Here is a 24,933-nt window from a genome sequence, read left to right as displayed (position 1 = left end):
TTATATGTACATGGTACTGCATCTTACATAATAATGATCATGTATTTTCATTTTGAATCACACACTACAATACCATGCAAAAAGTCAATTAGAAAGTTCATCACACCATTAAAAGTAGTACTACATGCAACACATCATTATCTTCATATGTACATCACTATCTTCATCCATACATCACCACCTTCATAAATCCCCACTTCACCTTTATGTATCCCCACCATACCTTCATACATCCCCACCATCGTACATCCAAACCTTCATGCATCCACAACTTGATACATCCTTAACTTTATAAATACCCACCCTTATACATACACACCTTCATCCATACACACCTTCATCCATACACACCGTCATATGTCCGCACTTTTAAACATTCCTAATTTTAAGACTACCCAGTTATAACTGTGATTGATGGATATATGCTACTATGTGCCCAAATTCGACAGTTAAATTCAGACCACTAAGAGTGGTGACTAGTTTATAAAACTCTGAGAAAATCCTTCTCTGTCCTCATTTAGGACAGTATAACAAAGTTGTCATTTTCAAAACTTGTGCTTTTGACTGATTACTCTGTAAACATTATGAGTTTAAAATTAAGGGCTTTGGGAAAAAAGTCTTACTAAAAATGTGAATTTGAGGTCAATGTAAGACAGCATTATAAAATGCTTAACAATGAAAAACTTTAAAAATTCTAAAATCATTGTTTGAATTGGATTTACTTCATTACTGCGTAGATTAGGGCAGCTTCCCAACCTTTTTCCACTTTCATGATGTAATCACTTTTCACAGTTTCATTTATAATTTTACATACCGATACCTTCACTATTTATTTTGATATGACTGCTTTTATTTTGTCCAACATCATTATCCTTTCTGTCATAAGGTGTATTTATTAGTGACATTTCAATTGCTTTTTCTATATCTCTTTGGTACAACTTTTCACGAACGGAAGGCCTTAAAATAGAAAAAAATCTCATGACGTTGTTGTATCACACATTGAAGAAATTAGTATGTACATTGGATTACACATGGCAAAACAAAGGCTAATAAAGGATTAGAGATCTACTATAATATATGTATAAAACAGCATGATGCCCTTTAGCCAAAATTAAAAATCTATTTTTGGGTCACACCTTCTCTCGCCTTTCTTCTCTTTGTTCATTTCCTTCTCTTTATGCTTCGCCTTCTTTGTTTGTGGTTCAAAATCAACTTCAAAATCATCTGAAACATATCATGAAGTCATAAATACAAAAACTTAGCAATTTAAAACAAGAGAAATCTATAGAACATGCGGGCATGACATTGAACAGTCATGGCATGACTTTTTCACATAAATTTGTTTAGGGGCTGGTTGCAAGAAGGCAAATAGCACTATCCACTGATAGCAAAAAGGGGAAAATGTGCGATTTGAACTGCACAATGAATGAAATAAAATATTGGTTCTAGAATTACAAAGTTTCATTTTCGAAAACAAAATAAAACCACTTTTTTTAAAAGTTTAAAAAAATTATTATTCAATGGATAACGCTATGCTGGCTTCCTGCAACCCTCCCCAGATATTTCCTAAGGGTTATTGTTGTTTTTGTAACACAACGTTTTCCATGTCGTTGTAGGGTGAAATTTATTAAAAAGAAAATTAATGTATACCATGCCTTTCTAAACTCTAACCATCACTATAAGTGTGTTTTGTAGGATATTAATTCAATGTAAATAATTTACAACTTTTCGAATCAAACAGTTTTCAATTCTTGTCGAATTGATCTTCATTGTCGCTTTATACATATTTTTATGCGTGTGAGTAAAACGATGAAAGAGCTGTAAATAGTTATAACGTGTTGCATGTAGAGGTTAAATAACGAAAGCAAATTTCCTACATAATTATAATCCAAATTTGTCTGGCAATGATTCGTTGCAGAAATATTTTTGTAAAATTGAAACTGTTAATATTGAATAATAATTAACTTTTATGATGTACCCGCTTATGTAAAGTGCGCATTGTATATTTAAGACAAATAAACACAGCTCTAGTATGTTTTCCGTTGCAGCCGTTATTTACACTAAGACGCAGTGCAAGCGATTTTTCAAATATTAAGAGTTAACGTTCTTTCGTGAAAGATGGTTGCGCACATTCTCTTATTTTTTCTTCTAATTGCAGCTTGCAATGCGTTGAATGAGGTAGGCAATGAAATTTTTGCAAGTGTTTTTATGAATGGGATTATGTTCACAATATAGGGAGATACAAGCAGATAATAACTGTCAACAAACACTTCGAAGTTTAGGATTAAAAGTTTAAAGATACGAGAAAAAAATTATGTTTTTATGCTCAACATTAATGACTTTCCAACAAAATGTCACAAGTTCTTGTAATTTTCAGATGTCGTAATATTCGTAATTTTTGGTAATTTTGCATGCTTAGTTTTTATTGTGCGTAGCTATGCATTTAAAAGTTGTTAAAACTGTATATTGTTAAGTTAATGGTTTAAAAAGAGTAGAAGTTGATCACTAACATCGATTTGTCGATCAAATGAGTCATAAAATTGTGACAGTTCATCACAAGTCATCGTAACAGCTCAATTCATTCTTAAAGTGAGCATCTAAATCTCTAAGTGGAAACACGGCTTAAACAGAAAAGAAAAAATAAATTTTGTATCTTTTGTATGCATGCTTTAAAATTCCAATGCAATTTGATGATTCAGTATTTGCCTAGAAGAATCTAATGTCGTAAAAGACATTCCACATCATTTCAACTTAAGGATATCAGCTCTTTATTGCGGTAGCTGTGAATCCGAATTATGAAGTAACTTGTTTATTATCCATTGCTTCTAAATCTGAATCGTCTAAGTTTTGAGACATTATCTTTATCAAATACTTCTTATAATTTTATCACATGGACATGCATATATATGCCGACAAACAAAGATCCTTTTGGCAGATTTGACTCGTCAGTAAGAACATGTACGTATGCTGAATAACGGTTCCAGAATAGAGCATGCATGCTAATTTTTACTTTGCTTAGATATGTCTTGTTCATAAACTTTTTGTCTCGCGAACTTAAAAATTGCAAATAAAAGCCTCTTTCATTTTTCTGTCACGTACAAATAATTAAACGTCATTATGACTAGAATGCACCTGTTTTAGAATATATATAACAAATTGTACATTTTCATTTGGCAGTTCATTAAAAACAAGTATTTTAAGAACTTATTGTTTTGATAACACAAAATTTTGCGTCTCATCATTTCTGTTATTTTTAACTTTTTGCTGTTGTGCTACTGAAAGTAGATGCTTTTATAACATTCAATGACTCTTATGAAAGAGGGATCTTGGATTAGTCGGATACGCTACTGAACTTAAATTCGACATACGCAATATCATGCAAAATGAAAGACTGAGTATATCTTTTGGTATGCAAAAAACTACTGGCTTACTGTTGAAGACAAATGTAAAGGATTTAAACGATATATCTTCCAATTAACAACTACACATTTGACATTTTGAATTTTACTATTTTTTGTGCAAACAAAGACAATCATCAAAGCACGCATGTGACATAAGCATTGATATGAATGCAAGCATAAGGAAAAAGGCTGTAGCAGAAAGTTAAATATGAAGAAAGAACACGTCGTCTTGTTTTAGAGAATTTTTTCAAGAACCTACTTTTTTTAACAGCCTGTATACTGCAAGTTTCTAAGAGTTTCGTCGCAAGCTTGGTAATTGGGAGGGGGAGGGGTCTCATAACTACACGTATATGCATGATGTGCCGAGTTAATAAAGTCCTTTAAAACAATTGTTTACAGGTTATGACGTATACAAATATGATTCCCCCAATCATAGATCTTGCTACGGACCTATGTAAGGCATTCATCATATTAGATGTAATGATGCATTGGAAAATGTTTTTCATATTCTGCTTGTTTTGTTTTTCTAGTCTTGTAGTTTTTTAAAAAAATGTAACAACACGTACCTTCGTGTGTTCTATGGTGGTAACCTCCGTATTTCTTACTGTGACGATTGTTGCAAACGATGGTACTTTAAATTCAATGGAAATGAATGTAGTCCAACAATTGAAGGCGTCCTCTACATGTGGAAAGGTAGACTAACACAAAATATTCATCGTCATCGTCATATAGAGGGATATTGTGGCAACATTAACAATGGTACAGTTAATGTTGGCTTCTGTGTCGGCGATTGCAATCAAGGAAGCGCTGTTTATGCAAACAGTGGATGGAATTCAGTCTCTCGAATTGTGATCCAAGAAGTTTCACCCCCTCAGACTTAAGTCTGAACATTTTGAAGTCCTTACATCTTGTAAATTTATATTGATATTGCATAAAAAATGAAGGTATACATAAAGATAGACATAGAGTAAGACATAAATGTAGACATATCAGGGTAGATAAACACGAAGAAAGACACAAAGATAGATTGACATAAAGATGAATAAAGGTAGACATCAAATAGATATAAATATAAACATTATGACATAAAGGAGATGGGTAGAAATTGTGTGAAATAGTCACAAATATTATAAAGAATTCTTACTTAAGAATTTTTTTTTAAATAATCTACTTGATTGGAAAGCAAAATACAAAACATAGAATACAGTGTGCTTTAAGGTAAAAAAATTATAAATGGTGTGCCGTTTTTTGAAAATTCAAAATGTGATGTTGTGATTAATAATAAGGTTATACGTGAAGGAAATAGTAACGAAAAATGTGATCACTTGAACAGGAAAAATGTGAATATTTGTCAAAGTTTAAGTAATGTGTTAATATCAGTGTTAGTGTTCGTCATAGTGCTGGTGTTTTCTTAGTGTTGATGTTTGTCTTCGTGTAAGAGTTACTGTTTTTTTACTATTTTGGTTTAGTCTTACTATTTTAGTATTGTAATTTTTTAAAGTATGTCTTAAGTTTTATTTATATGTATTTATACAGCTATTTCGTTGATGACAGTGTTCTGTCCTGAAGAAAAATACTGTATAAATATTGTATAATAATAATAATAATAATAATAATGGTCGTGATGTGTTGACACCCATAGTGTTTGTGTTAGTTAATGCTAATATTAGTTTCACTATTCGCATTAGAGATGTTGTAGGAAACTGCACTGTACATGCTAAAGGTGCTTGGTGGTATTATTATTGTTATGATTCCAACCTAAATGGGTATTATTATGATGGCAATTATCAACCTTCTGCATCTTGGTACAAAGGTGTTGTTTGGAAAGATTGGAAAGGATTTTCGTATTCTTTAAAATTCACTGAAATGAAAATGAAACCATCAGGAAATTTTTAATTAAGTGATGATTTCATGACGATAATGAATATATCTTTAGTGAACATTATGTATTTTGTCGTAGAATTTGTTGCTTATAGTCTTTACAATAAAATAAATCTCTACAGTCTTTATTCGTGTTGATTGATTGGCAGATGGATTTTTTTTGGACTTGGTATAGTATTTACTAAAACCGTATCGCAAAAAGGCAACCCAACTTCAGCTCGCTCTTGTGCATAACTAAAATTACTAAGTAAGTTTCCGTGATTTTTTAGCATAGTGAAAGATCAGTATCTGAGCTTTCAGATGTTGCGTGTTTGTATCAAAATATAAATTTCCTTCTTATCCCCTTGAAGAAGAAAAGCAGCTGCAGCTGTCTATGATTTCTTACATTTTGACTTATATCCGTTTTAGTGTTTAAAATGCTTCATATCTTTTTGATGAACTTTTTACTGTGTTGAGAATAGTTCGCAAATTTGTGATTGAGCTTTAAGCAATGTAGCTATGTAGACTAAAAAGTAGGTTGCTAGCGGTAACTCGTTGGTAATTCGTTGGTATGTTATTTTTAACTCGTTGGTAATTCTTTGGTATGTTATTGGTAACTCGTTGGTGATTCGTTGGTATGTTATTGGTAACTCGTTGAGATATTGGTAACACGTGGGTATGTTTTAAGTAACTCGTTGTTAAGTTATTGGTAATTAAGTCGTTTGTAGGTTGAAGAAAACTTGATGAAATTGAACGTAGTTGAAGCATCTAGCGTACAATTAAGAGTTTGGGATGATGACCGTGGACCAATGAAAATACGAATGATTCCAACCAAAGGCGTAACTAGAACGTTAATTAAGGTGTGGGGTGGGGTGTATATTCATATATTCAGTTTTGCTCTATTGACTTTTTTTGAAATCCAAATCACTTTCATAAGAAGTCGGTAGGGCACAGCGGAATATATGAATATGCACCCCACCAATTAACGTTCTAGTTACGCCACTGATTCCAACCATGTTGAAGACGATAAAAGCTCTATAGCTCTGAAGACGATAAAAGCTCTATAGCTCTGGCGAAGACGAGGCTGCAATACCAAAACAATCGAGTAACAACACCGAGTCTTCTGGAGATATTGTTCAAAAGAAATATCGATACATCATACTTACACTTTCAAAGGTCGTTGGCTCACGTGGTATATAGTAGTGGGAATTATTCATGATCTTGCTAAAGACATGAAAAAATACATACCAGTGTCTTTGCTTTAGGACAATGAATCTGATTTCGAAAGTGAAGAGGAAGCAATCACCACAAGAGATTTGCAATAAGATTCAAAGTGTTCTCTGCAAAATTTGTATATACGGATGGAGTGTTATGAGAAGAGTACTATAAGTAATGTCATTGACGAGGAATTGTACAAGGACCAACAGAGAATTTGGCAGCTTCGCCCTGAGATCGTAAAAGATATTAGTTCACTTTCATTCACAGGTAGAAACTTTCTATTATTGTATGTCCTACCATAGGCGGCCCAGAAATCTGTTTATGTTTTTTATACATTCGATATATGTAGTAAGTATATTTCTTGATTTATATGCAATGTTTGTTACGTGGACTATCTCGCGTGAGTTACACGTTTATATGGTGTAAAAGGTCTTATATTTTGACAAGGTAGGCAACTCTCAATACAAATTAACGACTGTTAACAGAAACACTTTCACAAAACCATAAATATCTTATAAGTACATGGAAGACCACGAAAAATACATCTCATTTGTCATGAATAATTTTACTGCATTTTGCAGTTTTTTTTACATTAAAATGTATTTCCATGCATATAAAAAATGCGAATGTTTTTAGGTTTTGTACCAAATATTTCTCAAAACCTATGCTAGGACACTTATCTAAGCATTGGTCATATTTTTGAATGCTAAAACGCGATGCAGATCGGCTAAAATTGTTTTCTCATTCATTTAGATTGGATAAAATTTTTTTTGATTGTTTTCACAAAAATTCAGCGCCAGTGATGAAAGTGATTATTTATTCAATTGTACAACAAAAATAAAATATATTTGGACTTTAAATCCATTCTCACCAATAAAATTAATAGCTATAGATTGTGTGCCATTTGTAAAAGTTTTTTTTTATCAAATTCTTTGCAGTAATTTATAAGTAGGTAGCAAATTGTAAAAGATATTCACGTGTTAAGTTTAGTGTCCATCAAATTTCCTTATTCTCCAAATGTCACTAATCATTTCCGATAAAAAACAGATAGGCAGTACTATGACAGAAAAACGCCTTTTGAATCTCGCGTGTATTTCCATCAACCGCGAGAAATTAATTCGAAAATTTCCATTCGAGAACTTCAAATGCCTTTCTTGAACGAGGAAACTAAAAGAATTTTTTTATAATTATTTGTTATTTCACATTTGTTGCACTTGGTTTATTTAAAAGTGGTATATCCGTATGTATAATCATTTGTACACAGTTTTTAAACCTCATTTTTAAAAAATACATTTCTTTTAGCTATGCCCAAATTGCCACGCCCTGTTGCAGGAAAATTTATCTATCAGCACCGTCTAAAGTAATTGTTAGCTACGCCACTGGTTACAGTACATTTCTTGCTATCACTAATAATTTGTAATATTACAATTACTAATAAACAATGATAATTTAATTACTTAATTTTATTACTGTAAGCAATGAACATTCCAAGTAAATGGTTTTAAGCCGGGAGTATCGTTACAAGTTTGTAAATGTAGATCGTCCAGGTTGGTATAGTCCTGAGAAGGACTGTTTTTGTTGTTGTTGACTGACGTTTCGACGACCTTAGCGGTAGTCATTTTCAGAGTCAAAAGCACATTTCACTACCATGTTAATCGTTTTCTAGAAGTCCTTTGGCTCTGCGTTTTCAGGATTAGTTTTGTTGGATATGATTTTGTGATATTGACGTATGAAGTTTACACGTCACTTCATAACAGGAAATGGTAGACCGCCTTCTGTGCAAGAATGAATAAGTATCACATGGCTAAAGCTTTGTTTACGTTGAACATGTCGTTTGTTGCATGTACTTTGTGCAAAGTTCTTGCAATTTTACACCTCATTTTACCGAACGACCTCATGATCGACCTTCAACGACCGTAGAATCAGTGATTGTTGTCATTTCCTGAGTAAATTCGACACATTTCTCAAGCCATCACTAAAATGACTGCGTTGTTGCTTGGCTGGTTTCGACCATGCTTCACTACAAAGTTCTGCGTAGTTTGAAAAATTATTTTCTTACTGGAAAAATGGTTGACGCTAAGATCAAAGATTTCGGCTATAATTTATGTCGAAAATATCTCGGTGGGGAATGGAAGAAAATCAGTCCACAACATTTTGAAATTGAACGAATTCAGTAAGTACAATTTTCAAATACGTATCTGTAAGAACTATATTGTTTAGATGCGGCGACATTTATTTAATGGTAAAATGTTCTCAATGATATTTAAGGTGAAAATATTCTCTATATGTCTATTGCCAACATTTTAAAGAGTACTGGGCTGTTTGTGTTTGCTGCCACACTAAATTTCTTCTCAAGATTTATATGTTTCGATGCAATATGAAAGATTTTCTGCAGTTTAGCAAGGCTGCAGATTGCAAAGTGTGATGGATTTCAAAAAGATATCTTGGGTGTGTAAAAGGCCACACCTAAAGTCCAGGTTCATCTTAATATGCAGAAATTTCTCCAGCAATTATGCCAGCCAAATAAACACTGAATTCTGCAATTGCAGAATTCTCTGGTGTCTGTCCATGAAAGTGGTAAAATTTCTTAAGTGCAGCTAATTTTTTTTGTAATTTCCAACTTCCATGTCTCATATTTCTTATGTCTGATATTTTCTTGTTCAAAGTTGTTTTACTTCTGTTCAGGGGTGGAGGCAAAATACATACTTGAAGTAAAATAAGCATCCTTGTTTTATATGCAAAATAACCTTCATAATAGTGCCTTTGATTTAGAAATTAATTTCCGGAAGAAAAAATCTTGTAAGATATGATTAATTTAAGAATGGGCTTATTTTGTATATTTATTTAACCAATGCTCTGATCTTACCTCTATGCTTGTCTATCTTTGCTCTTTTGTTGATAAACTTACCACTCAGAAGAGATGAAATCAAAGTTTGAGTGTTTATTTTAACCAATATGCTTTTTACAATTACAGTGGTGGATTAACGAATCATTTGTTTCTGTGCTCTCTGCCACATGAAAATGCAAATTCAAATCCTGATGGTGTGAACAAAGCACTGCTTTGGCTATATGGTGCATTCTATGCAGATTTGTCTGACAACAATGTTCGCATGATGGAGGAATGCATCATTTGTGGCCTTTTAGCTGAAAAAAAGATGGCCCCAGAGTTGTATGGTATATTTCCTGAAGGAAGACTTGAACAGTTTATTCCTAATGTAAGTAGAATAAAATCAGCAATTAATGTAAGGAAAGTTTATCTTTTTATAGTGAGTATATCACCTGCTTGTATGGAAAGAACATGCCCTAGCTTTCCAGCTTTATTATCGAACTAAATCTGTTCTAGCACAGTTGAATTTGTATTCCACTGATAGTAGTATAATCAGATTATTTCATACTCATTATACAGTCTGTATAGAAAAATTATAAATTCATTCTCATTTGTATTGGAAAGAATTTATAATTTTTAAATTAAACTGTTAAATAGTTAAAATTTTTGCAACATTAATTTTTGCATTGTTTACCAAAGTTTAATTTACTTGTGTTGTAATTTGTTAAAGGTTCGAGCATTGACTAGTCTTGAAATCCAGTATCCTTGTTTATCACAACAAATAGCTGAGCATGTAGCTGCATTTCATAAGCTAAAACTTCTTCTCTCAAAGGAAGGAACTTGGTTTTTGCATTGTTTACCAAAGCTTAATTTACTTGTGTTGTAATTTGTTAAAGGTTCGGGCATTGACTAGTCGGGAAGTCCAGTATCCTCGTTTATCACAACAAATAGCTGAGCATGTAGCTGCATTTCATAAGCTAAAACTTCCTCTCTCAAAGGAAGGAACTTGGTTTTTGGATTCACTTCAAATGTGAGTTTGACTTTTTGAATCTTTTGCACCAATCTGAAATAGTTTTGAAGTAAACCCACTTTCTGTTACAAATTTTTTAAAATATATTCAAGACTTCATATTGTTTGAAATGACCTCACCATCTCCTTATATTATTATTTTATCACAGTGTACAGTATGTAATATGTCGATTGTACATAGTCTATATTGTTTTTGATAGATTTGTGAAGGAAATTAAAGGTCTTAAATTTTCCAATGTTGATAAATTAAAGATCTTGGATGAAATTTTTCATAAATTTGACATTGATGAAATTCTCAAATTTATCAGGTATGGAAAATAGTCTGCTACACAAACACAGAACAGTCATGGGGACTAAGGAGACATGTCACGTTTGGGGGGGGGGAGCTTGTTGGGAAACTAGTGTGTCTACAGGTGAGGTATTTACATGATTTTGTGATTGTAATTGACATCATACATTGTGACTGACTGAGCGTACGTACGACGTAGGATTAGCTAGAAAAGTAGATGATACTGACGGTTTTATCTTTTTAAAGTTGTCTTACTTATTGATTTTCTGGTATTTTGAAAATAAATTTATGATTGGCGCTGATTGGTTGAATGCTTGCAAACCCCGTGTTTCAGAAACTCTTTTTCAGTCTCGCAAAAGTATCGCAGATTGCGTGGTTTGCGTGGACACGGGAAATTTAAACAATATGTCGTTAAATTTGTCTTTTTAATGTTGGTTTTAATTTATGAATGAAATACATACTTGTGAAAGTTTTGGAGCAACTCGAAATTCATTGAAAGTACTCAATCCTTGCTCGTGCTTGGCACATAATTTATTTTTTCTTCCAAACTTTCCCGCGTTTAGAAACACAGTAAATTTTTTTTATTACTTACGCGATAAATGAATGCTTATTTTTATACATATGCATTAGGTTGTCATTTTCTGGGTAAGCTACTAGTACTGCTAGCCAGTAGTTTGACAGTGATGTTGAAAATTGTATGCTTCATGCCAGATGAAGATCAAATATCAACGTCATGATAGAATAATAATGGCTTCTTATTTCACTGCGTTTTTTTTTATTATGCTGCCTTTGGACTACGTAGCCTTTACTTAAGAATTTTTACAAAGAAGAACATTATATTGAAGCAATTGTATAACGTACTTACTTATTTGGACACACAGTCAATCAACCACAGTACTAAATGAATAAAAACAATAGATTTTTGAGTACTTTAAATTCACATAATCACAAATCATTAATTTATTGAATTATATAATATAAGACATTAACTGCTGAAATGCTATGCACAAACCATGTACAAAGTTAATTAAACTGGAAATACTTATGTGCCAAAAAGATGTTTTAGGATCAATGAATTTAAGTGTTGCTTACATTATTGTTATTTTGTTGTTGATGTGTTAGGCACGTGGTTGAAAACAGCCAATCACCAGTTTTCTTCTGCCATAATGACGTACAACCAGGTAAAGATTTCCAACTATGTCCTTGTGAATATTATGGGTTTTTAATAAAGGTTAAATATAATTTAAATACCTACAGGAAACTTGTTGGTGAAAGCAAATGAAGATCTCCATGAGGCGAAAATTCGTGTGATTGATTTCGAATATTCTTGTTATAACTACAGGTGAAAAAAAAGAGAGAAGGATATATTTCGTTGAAACCGCAAATGAGGAAGGAAGAAAGGGAGGCATTTAGTTCTATATCTAGATTATTATTTCATCTTTGCGCTGCGTAGAGTTGTGAAATATTATGATAGCAAGGGTTTTGTTTGTTCACTTAAGCCCGCCGCACACTGGTAAACTTGCAGCGCGTACTTGTTATTCGTGACAAGTGTGATCGACAGAATTTCCTAGTGTGCGCGGAAGTTTTGAACAACATTTGTCATTCGTGACAGATGAGTCAAATATCAAACGCGTTTAACGAGTAACGAATAACAAGTACGCGCGGCAAGTTTACCCGTGTGCGGAAGGCTTTAAAGCAGTCAACAATTCAGCAAGATGGAGAGCTGGCAACAAAACAACCATATTGTAGCCATAATGCTTTTCAACCGGCTGCTTATCTTTCTTTTAGAACATTTTAAATTATTTATTTCATCAAAAGTTATCAACTTTTCTTATTTTAAACATCGTTTACCTAGTCAAACTTTTTTATAATATTTTTTATTTTTTGATTCAGAGGATACGATATTGGTAATCATTTCAGTGAATGGATATTTGATTACAATCATCCACATTATCCCTTTTTTACCGGAGACGTCACCAAATATCCTTCTTATGATCAAAAGGTAATTCACTAACATATGTAATAATTTCAGAAAAGATAAATACAATTTTATGGTTAAAAATAACTCTCGAAGTATAATTCATATGAAAAGGATGATCTGCTGTTTATAATGTGGCTATCTATTATTGCTTGATTTGAATTACAACATTTATACCTACCATGTGTTAATGATGTGATGATTTTGCTTTTCCTTGCGGTATAACTATTTATTCTCAGTACTTTATTTCTGTTTTTCTCGTGTTTTTTTTTTGCTTTTGATTGCTTTGCTTTTTTTGCTTTTTCCTCTCGGTCTTTTGCCGTAGAGGTTTTTTGTTGTCGGTGTTTTGCCGTAGAGGTATTTTCCTCGGTGTTTTGCCGTAGAGGTTTTACCCCGGTGTTTTGCCGTAGAGGTTTTACCCCGGTGTTTTGCCGTAGAGGTATTTCTCTCATTGTTTTGCCGTAGAGGTATTTTCATTGAGTTCTATAAGACCTGGAGAGAACACGTTAACAAAATTACTATAAATTATTAGCGCGCGGCCCGTTTTCAAAAACATGGCGGATTTGGTAGTCAAAGTCAGCGGAAAGACGCGGGCTCATGAAGTAAAAATTTTGTGAAAAATTCTTATTCCAAACTTATCGAAATTTCAGGTATTTTTTGTCCGTGCGTATTTACAAGCTTACAATGAAACGACTGACGTCACGTTAGACGAGATTGAAAAAGTTATCGACGAAGCTGATAGGTAAATATTTTAACAATCGTCCTTTTGTATTAATACAGCGCAAGATAAATTTTAGAAATTCTTAGATTTCTATGAGTACGTATGTCTTGACAGATTTATTTTTACTGTCGTAGTTCTCGTTTATTTAAGGTTCAGTTTTTGGAATACGTCAGTTTAGGGTTTAATGACGCCATTTAATTTACGTCGGTTTTATGTATACCTTTATAGGCTTTTATTACACAGCCTATTCAAGTAACTTTTTACCTATTGTACGCAAGTGCTTACATATTGGCGTCGGTTTTGTTTTTCTGCGAATAAATGTTTTAATTTTACGTATGTTTTAAAAATATTTATGACAATAACATCAGCTTTGTTTTCTTTTTTTTCTATAGATTGTCTCTTCTTTTTCATTTCTTTTGGGCGATGTTTTCAATTCTTCAGAGTTATAAATCCTCGATCAATTTTGGTTATCTCGTAAGTAGATAAACAGTTAAATAGTGTTGTTTACCGTTAGATTTACATCACGTTACTGAATTTGGCTTTTTCTTTGTTGTATTGTCGTACCGTGGTATTGTATCCTAAACACCATTTGCTATTTTTAAAATACCATATCTTATAAGGAACATTCTACATCGAACAATGTTAGAAATGTGCACCACCACTTCATCAACTTTTTGCCTATAGTGTGCGTTATTTCTTTACAAACATTTGTGTCAATGCATGGTCTTTTGCACTAAGTTCTTTCCATGTGGATTTGTTTAGAACAGATGTTAGTCAGCAATAATGTCTTATCTTGAGTGTGTTTTGTTAATCTGTCATATAAGGTGTTAAGAAGCGTCAAGAAATATCTGGAGAAATACATACGTGCAAGCATCCACCTATATAGGAAATGTTACGCAAATACTACATTTACTGCATGATGGTAGTTTTAACAGTTCTTAAAAAGAACTGTGAGTTACAAGCATTTTATCACACATGCCCAGTATTATTTAAAATAAAAGATGTTTTGCAAAAAACATTTCGTTTCTTCTATAAAATAAGTGAGAAAAACGACGATTTTTTTGAGAGCAAACATGTTTCGACATTATCAGAATGCCATCTTCAGTGCAGAATGATTAGTGTTAAGTAATATGATACATAATATGATATGAGTAAATTAATTACAATGAGTATTAAGTATTAATAACTATAACGTAAGTTCTAAAAATAAGTATTAAGAATTTATAACAAAAGTATTATTATAAAGTAAATATAGTGTTGTAGTGGTGAACTTGGATATTTAAATCGGGATTAGTTTTATTAATGTGTAGAGCTTCCTTGATTTTGAGTGAGAAAGTGGATTGATCAGTGTCGATGATTTTAAAACAGGAAGGTGAGAATTTGTTTTTACATGAAGGAGAGGCTTGAAGATGTTTGTAGATAGTGGAGTTTTTGTCTGTGTGAGTATGTTCCTTTATCCTGGTAGATAATTGGCGAGACGTTTCACCAATATAACGGGAATTACATCCCGCACATGAAAATTGATAAACTACCATAGATTTGGAAAGTTCGGGAAGTGGGTCTTTAAACGAAAATAAAGATTTTATTTTGAAAGATGTGAAAATAAGTTTAACGTCAATGTCAGTGCAGTAGCGTTTAATGATTTGTGTGAGTTTGCGTTGTGTGTGTCGTGAGTAATCACCTATGTAAGGTAGTTTGAAATAACGTTTATTGTCAGGTTGTTGTATATCGTTAGTGTTAGTTGTGGAGTTAGATGAGTCAGTGCTTTTCTTGTTGTCCAAATAGTGTTGTATAGTGTTGTTGATGAAATGAAAAGGAAAAGAATTACGTTGGAGAGTTAATATTAGTTTCTTTAAATCACGTTGAAAGCCGATGTCTGTGTTGTTGAGTTTCCGTGCTCTGTCGGTCAGTGTTCGTATCAGTCCAATTTTGTAATTTAATGGTGTGAAACTAAAAAAGTTAGTCAGTAGTCCTGTATATGTTGGTTTGTGGTACGTAGTGGTCATACAGTTTTCATGTGATTTAGTTAGTAAGATGTCAAGAAAGGGTAACTGATTGTCTTGTTCGGTTTCGTATGTAAAGTTTATGCTTTGATGTTGTTTGTTGATGTATTCGTAAAAGAGTAATGCTTCGTCTTTGTTATGAAAAATACAAAAAATGTCGTCAACGTATCTGCGGTAAAATAAAGGTTTGTTGTTGCTGTAGTTATTTAACCAGTTTCGTTCGTGAAAACCCATGAAAATCATCGACACTGATCAATCCACTTTCTCACTCAAAATCAAGGAAGCTCTACACATTAATAAAACTAATCCCGATTTAAATATCCAAGTTCACCACTACAACACTATATTTACTTTATAATAATACTTTTGTTATAAATTCTTAATACTTATTTTTAGAACTTACGTTATAGTTATTAATACTTAATACTCATTGTAATTAATTTACTCATATCATATTATGTATCATATTACTTAACACTAATCATTCTGCACTGAAGATGGCATTCTGATAATGTCGAAACATGTTTGCTCTCAAAAAAATCGTCGTTTTTCTCAAGTGTTTTTTAAAATTGCTGCTAATTAGAAATTATATAAAATAAGTATAATCGAAACGATTATACTTATTTTATATAATTTCTATATAAATATAAATTTAAAAGAACTTTTTCACTTTTTCTTTTTACATGTATTGATGATTGATTTCTAAATTCTCTTGAATTGATTTAATTATTAAGCTCAGATCATTAAACTAAAAATACATGGAACGCTACCTTAAGAGAATATTTGAAGCCAAATTTTACACCAGATACGCGTGTGTAGTGTTTCGAGATTCTCTCGCGGAGTGAAAATTGATTGACTACACACGCGTGTCTGGGTGTAATCTCGCGTGTCTGTGTGTGAAATTTGGCTTCAAAAAATTATTAGGCTTTTCTATTACTGGTATCGTTCCATGTTTTTTAGTTCAGTGGCTCAAATCGACTTACACATTTTCACAGGCTAAAGAAAACCCAACTGTACACCAAGCTACGTACGCGTTTTATATTGTTGTTGCGTTATAAATGATGGATAAAAAGCATTTCCCTTTTTATTCAGTAAAATATGTTCAAAGGAAATATTATTAAAAATAAAACAGACAAACAGAGTCATTTGCGTGCAATTTAATTCGTGTATTGTATGACGTCAAGGACGCCGGAACGTCGATAATTGAAGGGAGGGTGGAGAATATTCATATATTCGTAGTCACATCTCCTAGAATACAATTGATTTCAAAGAAGGTAATCATCTGAAACACACACATATGAATATTTGCCCCCTAATATCGACGTTCCAGCGTCCATGTAGAACGTTGAATTGCTCCACTAGCATGTACACAAGTTTGTTTATATTTTTGCAGTAAATATTTTCTCAATTTTATTTTGATAAGATTGCCTGGTCAGTATAATGGAATGATGTTATGGACCTCCTTAAGGGTAAAGTTGATGTGTAGTTAATATGACTTCATCTGCTTGATTACTTGTCTTTTCTTTCAGGAATACGCCCTTTTTCGAATGGAATGCTTAAATCATTTCAGGCATTTTTCCGAGGAGAAACCTGGAGACAAGTTACGTCATGATAATGGTAAAATCCATTGTGATGTTTAGGGTGAATTTGAGCCCGTCACAAGTTGCTGATGAACAAGAAATTCATTTTTTGGATATCATTCAGATGTAGCATGTATGTAAATTGTCTCCACCAACACAATTGTTTATTTGCGTCTTCATTCAAAGTCTTCTTGAATAACAGAGTTACTTTTTGATTTTCTAATTACTAACAGTAATGGCTTTAATGTAACGTAAGTTTGAATGTGTCTTTGACGGCGTATTTTTTTATTCATTCTCAAGGCAGGATGATCTGGATTTAAAAAACTTCAATGATTTCTTTTGGCTATTGTGTTATTGTTTATAGCAGTAATTTGGGGTTTCAGATCCTCAAAGTCGGATTTACTTTTGGTTTCAGATTTGATTTTAAAGAAAAATGACAGCATTTTACATAATTTAAGAGTTGGATCATTTGGGTAGAAACTTTATAATTTTCACTGTGTGTCTACACAGACTGTTCATACTTTGCTTTTATTTTATATGTGGCGACAATTTGAAAATTTCTTATGAATATAGACAAAAATCCACCCACCACTTCCGCCAATATCAATCTATTTGGCATTTATCCCTTGTTACCTCTATTGCTTGACTTGCTATTACGTTACTTTCCGGTTGCAAACTGTCACAGACAGGGCTCACTACTGTCTTGTCGTAATTCCAAATGCAGTTTTCTGACTATAATAAAGTTAATGTAAACTATTAACAATTTTATAAAGTTATGTTTGTATGTTTTAACTACAATGTTATGACCTTTAAATCAGGATATAACCTTTATATACCTTGATTTGGATTCCAAAATGACCAGAATATATTTTTTATATATGAACATGCCAATTGGCAAATATAACAATCACTCCAAAGATATGAAATAGTGCAAAACTGTGTTAATTTGTGTGTTAATTTCTACACAAGTTCTCAAATTCATAATAACTGTAATGGTGAATCTCTAAAAACTAAACAACAAACATTTAGATATATTGTGTTGTCTGTAGGTGCTGTGCAAACATTCTCTTGGGTGGCAACAGTATTATTGCATGACCTTCCAGATAATATATAAGATAGTTGCATGACATGCATGATAAATCCAAGATGGCGTGAGAACGAGGCAAAAAACATCCAAATTTTTTGCAATTTACTTTCACCACAAACGTCAAAGAAATGAGAGAAAAGGCGTCACAGTAGAACAATATGAATAAATCTCCCTTCATTTGGAAAAAAAATAGAAATAGAATTTGTTTTTTCACAACAGCATTCTTCAAACCAAAAACTGCTACAAAAATATTCCGACACAAATCATTTTTTATCCCAAATTATTCTTAATTTTAGTCTTTCCTAAGCAAAAGCACATCACACAAGGCCAAAATATTACCATTAAGGCATTTTGTTATTATATAAAAGCGCATTTAGTCGAAGAAATAATGCGCAGCTTCTGAACATAGGAAATACAACATCATTAACGTGTCTATAGTTGGCTGTTTTTGCCTTTCCAAGCAAACTTACGTATGACAAATTTCAGTACCTTTAACAAAATATATGTATGCTAATACTTCAAACTAGAAATAGGTTATGGTCACAGATTTGGATACGACATTTTAGTGCGCACAAATCAGAGAGTGCTGCAGTAGCCTGCCCTTCCAAGTAAAAAGTAGGTAGAAATACTCACTCACTTTAACTTTTTCGAATGTAGTCCATGCCTCATCAGCTGTCTTTTGTATTGTTTCATGTTTCTCCTTTGCCTTTGTATTCATTCCCTGATCGTAATAAGACTTCAAGATAGCTTTTTGCAAGTCAATTATTACTTTATAATGTATTCCAGTTGCCGCCATGTTGATAAGGTACACGTGTGTCGTGTGCATGTCGTGTGTTGATGATATATAGATTGGTGCATATATAAATTAAATATGGCGTCAATTAGAACGCTTTGAGGATCTCCTACAACACATACATGCGACGTTCTCCATTTAAGAAGTCTTGCTTCAGACGATTAAGAACATGCGACACGGGTGATGATTTGAATTTTTTTCAAAATCGGCTTTTTATGACAAACTGTTATTTGTAAATAGACGTCTTACCTACAGATATGTATAATTATTTGCAGGTAGTTGACCAATCAAAAGCAACATTGCTTACATAGTGAATAATGATGTAAGATAATTGAATGAAATGCATAATACACCAAGATTGCGTGGAACGTGGCGAAAGGATAGAATTAGCTACTTACAGAGAAAAAATTTCATTAAAGAATTGAGTGAAAAAACGTAACATTAAAGCCATATAATTACCTAAATCAGGTCTAATTTTTAGGGAAAATATTGTTTCACCACAGCATTTTTAACAATTTTTCAACGCTTTTTTAAATGATAATGATTATTAAAGTTCTTTTTGAAGACATAAAAGCTAAAATGTTTTTATTATATGTTGAAAGTTTCATTAGAAATAATGATCAAATTTATAACATCGCAGTCTGAAAATTCTTTATGGTTTTATTTTCATCTCAGTGAACTTTAAGGATTTACTACCTTTCCAACGGTTCCAATTCACACCTTTGCCATTGTTTTGGTTGCCACTATAGTAGTGTCCATTCAGGTTAGATAGATAACAACTCTTATACCACCAAGCACCTTTGTAGTATGTGGCACAGTTGCTTCTCCATCGATCATTATCTGAATCTTTTGTTGAAAACGCCATGTTTTTTTGATAATATAGTGAATCTCCAGCATTTCCTAAGAAAAGTAATTACTTTCAAAAATCGCATTTAATGCAGTTATAGAATTCTTTTGAACTTGCATTAACACAAGAACAAGTTATAATGTATATATAATTTACATTGACACTTGCATTCACGATTGATTACCAGGGGCTTACATGTAAAAAGGACTTCAGTCAATCTTCATTTGACAATGGTATTCACAGTAGAGATTCTCCCTTATGTACCAAATAATTTAGTCGTGTTTTATTAGCTACATGATGTTCAGGCGCGAGCTTATCATTGGCCGTTTTTATACAAGAGACGCATAATGCGTCTGGACGAACTTGGGCAAGAGATTTTCTTCGTCTGGTTATGCGTCTTCAGTGTAAAGACGGGCACAAGACGCATTGTACGTCTAGACGCATAGTCAATGGTTATTCGTCTTAGTAGACAAAGAATCGAACATATCCAAATCGTTTTAATTTAATGCCAATATAATCTTTATCCTATTACCCTTTGAACTTTGTGCTTGGATTGTTTTTATTTGCCTATTGACTTACCAGAATATTCACCAAGACTTAGTTGATATTTTTTGTTTTCATTCTTTACAGCAAAATAATCATATTCAGCATATCTTTTGTTTCCCGACCAGTCTCCTAGGTCAACACGAAGTTTATTTCTCCTTGCTGATGTTAGTCGGTATATTTTCTCCAATCCAAGCCAGAATTCGCCTTTCAGATCACCAAAACCTTGTTTATAGTCTTTCCAACCTCGATAGAAGTTTACACTTCCATCTTGACGTCGTTGAAACACAGTCCAACCTCCACCAGAGGACTTCATATCACAGAAAACCTTAAAGTGACCCTGACCATCAGGATTAATTTGATAAACTCCCGTTCTTTTTTGCACCATTTTTGTAAAGATCTGCACAATCTTTCCCTGGTAATGTAAATAAAAGAATTCTGCCATGAAATAATATGTTGTTAAATGTTATCTTGATATCTCAAAATTATTCTTACCTATTAGTGATTTTCCTGTGAGTTTTTTATTTTCTTTGTAAAGAGTTTTCAGTTGTTTTTCAAGTTTTTTTAACTGTGTTTGAATTGTTGCTACTTTCACATCGATTGTTTTCATTTGTAATGACAAATTAATCATTTTAACTTCAATGTTCTTAATTTGTTTTTGCAATTTTACTAATTTGTACGTTTGTACATGTGTCTTGTTGATTTTGGAATGAAGCGCAATCTTAAATGCCTGAAGGTGCTTTTTTTGTGTTTGTAGATTTTTGTGATATTTTTTCAGTGTCTTTATTTGCCCTTTTATTAATGCAATTTGTGTCTTTAATGTTACATTTCTTTGAACAACTTTCAAAGTGCGTTTCATGTCAAAGTTGAGCGATGAGAAATTATCTTTGAAATTAATTTCTTTTTCACTTGTTAAATTTGCTCTATGGAAATGATGAAGGAAATGAGATCAATACATATACTTTCTTTATTACTATATCCATTACGACATAATATTCCTCTAATCATTGATTTAATATAGCCAAAAGATGAAATTGTTTTAAAACAAACTCGTAAATAGATTGATGACTTAACATAGTGCAGCTAACTGAAAACGGCTTGATGTTTATTTACTCGTTAAGATATGCCGTAAAACCTCATAGACACATTGACGGCGTTCAACAAAAGTTAGTGAAAAATCCCAAAATTTAACTTAAAATATGATGACTTACCCTTCAATAATATCACCAATACAAAAAATTACGACGAACGCAAAAGTATATTTCGCCATTTTGTGATAAGTGATTGATATCCACAAGCTTAGAGTGAGGACAAGATCATGAAAGCTCTTTTTATGTACTTGGGTCAACTGTATTTTAATAATTTATTGCCAACTATCGATGATGCATGCACGTAATTTCATGTTCAGTATTCATGAAGAATAGGATGGTTTCAGCTGATAATAAAAGAGTTTAATTATTTGAGATTTAGACAGTAGTCTTTTCATGCTCGAAGTTTCGTTCAATGAATTTGCACTATTATAAGTTCTGCTTGACTATGCGAAGTTTAAATGACGAATTTTGCGCCACCATTTTATTGTATATAGTCAAACCTTGATGTAAATCAACTAGCACGAAAAAATTTCTGTTGTCCTTAGTATGAAAATCAATTTTACTATTTATAAGGAACAACAGACACAACAGTTTGTCTACAAATTTAAACTGAAATATTGCATTGTATGTGTCAAATTTGTAGTTGATTACACATCCTGTTGTTTACTTATTTGACATTTTGTTGTATAAATATAACAAATTTACAAATTATATAAATTTCTATGCCTAAAACTCAACCCAACTGTATTCCTGTCTACAAGTGAGAGCTGTGTATTCTTGTTTTCACATTCAGTCTCAACACTCAATTAAATTAAGTAATTTATTCATACAAGACTTACAAAGAAACCTTTAAAACGTGGCACTCGATACGGATCATTTTCAAATATAGCTATATTTTGTGTATATATTTTTGATGCAGTAAAATTTGTTACAAGCTGTATTTCGCCGTTGACCATTCTTAAAACAAATTATGTCGCAGCTATATTGAACGAAACTGGCGACAATTCCCCCCAGCTGTCTGCAGTATAAAAATTATATAAATATAACTCTATTATTTCAAACAGCAAATTTATTGTTAATATCAACTTTGCATTGAAGGAAATTGTTGTTTCATAACGAACAACAAATGCATTTACGTACATATTAACGTCATCAACATGAATTTTTGAAACTTCTACTTTAAAATTATGAATGTACATGACATTCTTTTTTGAACGTAGTCGAAAATGAGAAAAATGTTTTATTTACCGTTAAATTTGTATAGACATGAATAAGGATGTTGAAAAGCTGGACTAAAACTTGAGAACTAAAAAACTAAACATCACTTGAAACATAGCTACCATCAAGGTATGTAGCTATAAACTTCTACCTCTCAAATTGACCGAAATTATTCATTTCTAAAAGTAGCTTATATTGATGTGCTTATTTTTGGTTTCAGCAAGCTATTGAAATTGATAATTAATTCATGCTTTATTTTCAAAGGAACTGTAATAGACACAAACGTGGCCTTTACAAATATATAAGTTATAATGATATTAGTTGAAGTAATTTCATTTGTTGTATATTTCTTAAAATGATTAATTTTTCACTTGTCTACAACATGTGTTTTTTTATTGTGTATGTACGCTCATGCCTTATTAAAAACGTGATCATCACTTAGAGAACCTCACATCGATGATGTAACTTGAAATAGTTGAATATGCCCGTATTGTATCAATTCTCTTGGCCTTTGTAAGCAACACGTCAATTTTACAAGACCTTTAATAAGAACTTGTATTTTCAAAGTGATTGACAAATCATTCCTCTTTAAAACTGATATATTTTCCTCAGCTGCATGATGTTACGTTCTGGCAGAATCTTCTACACTAGTCCCAATGATATTCACAACGTTTCTGAAGATTGCAGAGAGAGCATGCTGGTTACAATGGCTGGGTACAATATAAAATTAATACGCATGCGCATCATTGCATTTCTTTTTGGCGCGCTTTCGTCAACATAAACGACGCTTAAGTTTTTGCTCCGAATTACTCATTTATTCCTAACGATTCGGAGATGACTTTAATCTACCAAGAAAACGATTTTCTGAGAAAGAAAATGAACAATCTGAGTCCGAAGACCCAAATCAGCAATCGTTGCTGTTAAGTTCTCTACGCAAGACACGTCCCTAAATGTCAGTATAGAAATTAATCAGGCACGACCAGACACCGACACATCAAACCCCTCAGTCAAAAGAAAATCTTCTATAGGACGTATATTATGAAGAACGTTCTACATGTATTACCAATTTTTATGAAAACTGCTCTTAGGTCCTTCAAATTATAACCTTGTTTTGTTCCTTACGAGGAGATAGATGTAACGATATAAATTATCAGCCTTTTGACCAGATGTACTGTATTGGGGCGACAATTCTAGCGCCTTCTTAATTGAAGGCATCGTTACAGTTCATAATTTTATCAACAGAGTGGAGATTATGAATGAGTTGATTACACATCCTGTTGTTTACTTATTTGATATTTTGTTGTATAAAACATAACAAATTTACAAATTATATAAATTTTTATGCCTAAAACTCAACCCAACTGTATTCCTGTCTACAAGTGATATGTATCCTTTTGAAATTCTGTCTCTGCACTCAATTGAATTAAGTAATTGTTTTATATGCACGACTTACAAAGAAGCCTTTAAAACGTGGCACTTGATACGGATCATTTTCAAATATAGCTATATTTTGAGTACACACTTTTGATGCAGTAAAATTAATTACAAGCTGTATTTCGTCGTTGACCATTCTTAAAACAATTTACGCTGTACAAAGTCATTTCGCCTTTAACACTTTATAAAGTATTAAAGTTTATTTGTAATTAAGTTTGTTAAGGATTCTGCTGAAAATTTTGGTGAAACATTTCTTTAAAATCAATATATTATTTCTATAACATAAAAAATTTCTGTTGTTGAAGTACAGCCTGTTTGCTATAAATGATACTGTTTGTCGTCTTTTATACAGCATATGAGTTTGATCCGATCTTTAATTTAGCAAAGAGTGAAATATATGGGTTGAATAATGACGCAACTTCTGTATGTGTTTATTGATCATACAGATCGAGGTGTGTTGGAGGGGGCTCAGCCCTGTTTCTTCAAATTTTATGCCTTGTATTGCCAGTGAAATATATATATCAAAAAGCTGGCAGCACTTTAATATACATCGGAAAGCCAGCAATTTTTAATATATATCAGAAAGGCAGCAACCGTTGTAATATACATTAAAAAGCCCAAATAGCTGAAATTATGGAGATATGCCTCTGTGATCTTATAAACCAAAACCTACAATTAAAATGTCATTGACAAGTCTAGAAGAGAAGTACTGTTCTACTTTGAGCTACAGAAGTAGGGTACATTTGTAAAATCATTACCAAATATATAGTGTACTCAGCTGTTTCAGTGAATATCCTAATTATAATTACTTTATTTTTAAATGATGAACTAAAAATACAAAATTCAACATGGAAAGTCGTAAGAGTTTCTGTAATTTGGTGTAGTTGTTTGTTTTAGTGTGGAAGTGGCTAAGAATTGAGAAGTTTGTAAATTGACCCATTTCACAACATAATGAGAAATCATCTTCGACTAGAAAACAAGCTTTGGAGTAAGGAAACTATTGAAACTGCATTA

General features: G+C 32.3%; 3 protein-coding genes and 1 long non-coding RNA gene across 6 annotated transcripts; 2 read left to right on the top strand and 2 right to left on the bottom strand.

Annotated features, from left to right (window-relative positions):
- Nucleotides 1-1,602: 1,602 nt before the first annotated feature.
- LOC124454256 (collagen triple helix repeat-containing protein 1-like) lies at nt 1,603-4,631 on the top strand. Its single transcript, XM_047005073.1, has 2 exons — nt 1,603-2,178; nt 3,932-4,631. The coding sequence occupies exons 1-2, from the start codon at nt 2,119-2,121 to the stop codon at nt 4,280-4,282; spliced, it is 411 nt and encodes a 136-aa protein (XP_046861029.1). The 5' UTR covers nt 1,603-2,118; the 3' UTR covers nt 4,283-4,631.
- A 3,647-nt stretch (nt 4,632-8,278) lies between these two features.
- LOC124454253 (choline kinase alpha-like) lies at nt 8,279-17,363 on the top strand. Of its 3 annotated transcripts, XM_047005069.1 has the most exons (11): nt 8,279-8,652; nt 9,454-9,694; nt 10,203-10,336; nt 10,536-10,643; nt 11,747-11,805; nt 11,882-11,966; nt 12,518-12,626; nt 13,253-13,344; nt 13,716-13,797; nt 16,750-16,795; nt 16,856-16,941. In XM_047005069.1, exons 1-10 carry the CDS (start codon nt 8,492-8,494, stop codon nt 16,765-16,767), a joined length of 1,089 nt encoding a protein of 362 aa, XP_046861025.1. In that variant the 5' UTR covers nt 8,279-8,491; the 3' UTR covers nt 16,768-16,795; nt 16,856-16,941. The 3 variants fall into 3 exon arrangements, with proteins under 3 accessions (XP_046861025.1, XP_046861024.1, XP_046861026.1); XM_047005068.1 differs by lacking the exon at nt 16,750-16,795 and having other exon boundaries at nt 16,856-17,363; XM_047005070.1 differs by lacking the exons at nt 10,536-10,643; nt 16,750-16,795 and having other exon boundaries at nt 16,856-17,363.
- Nucleotides 17,364-19,438: 2,075 nt separating this feature from the next.
- On the bottom strand, nt 19,439-20,549 carry LOC124454895 (angiopoietin-related protein 7-like; the record flags this gene model as incomplete). Its single annotated transcript, XM_047005647.1, has 2 exons — nt 19,439-19,686; nt 20,213-20,549. Coding segments are annotated over 2 exons (585 nt in total), but the record flags the coding sequence as incomplete, so codon positions are not given.
- A 9-nt stretch (nt 20,550-20,558) lies between these two features.
- LOC124454481 lies at nt 20,559-20,729 on the bottom strand. The gene is made up of 2 exons (XR_006951467.1): nt 20,672-20,729; nt 20,559-20,591 (listed from the first exon to the last, which is right to left on the bottom strand). It is a non-coding gene; the product is annotated as an uncharacterized LOC124454481 (long non-coding RNA).
- Between the last annotated feature and the right edge of the window lie 4,204 nt (nt 20,730-24,933).

Source organism: Xenia sp. Carnegie-2017, unplaced genomic scaffold (genome assembly GCF_021976095.1).
Source record: "Xenia sp. Carnegie-2017 unplaced genomic scaffold, XeniaSp_v1 HiC_scaffold_3, whole genome shotgun sequence".
Classification (NCBI taxonomy): Eukaryota; Metazoa; Cnidaria; class Anthozoa; order Malacalcyonacea; family Xeniidae; genus Xenia; species Xenia sp. Carnegie-2017.
Note: the sequence above shows the minus strand (reverse complement) of the source record. Positions and strands in the feature narration are given on the sequence as shown.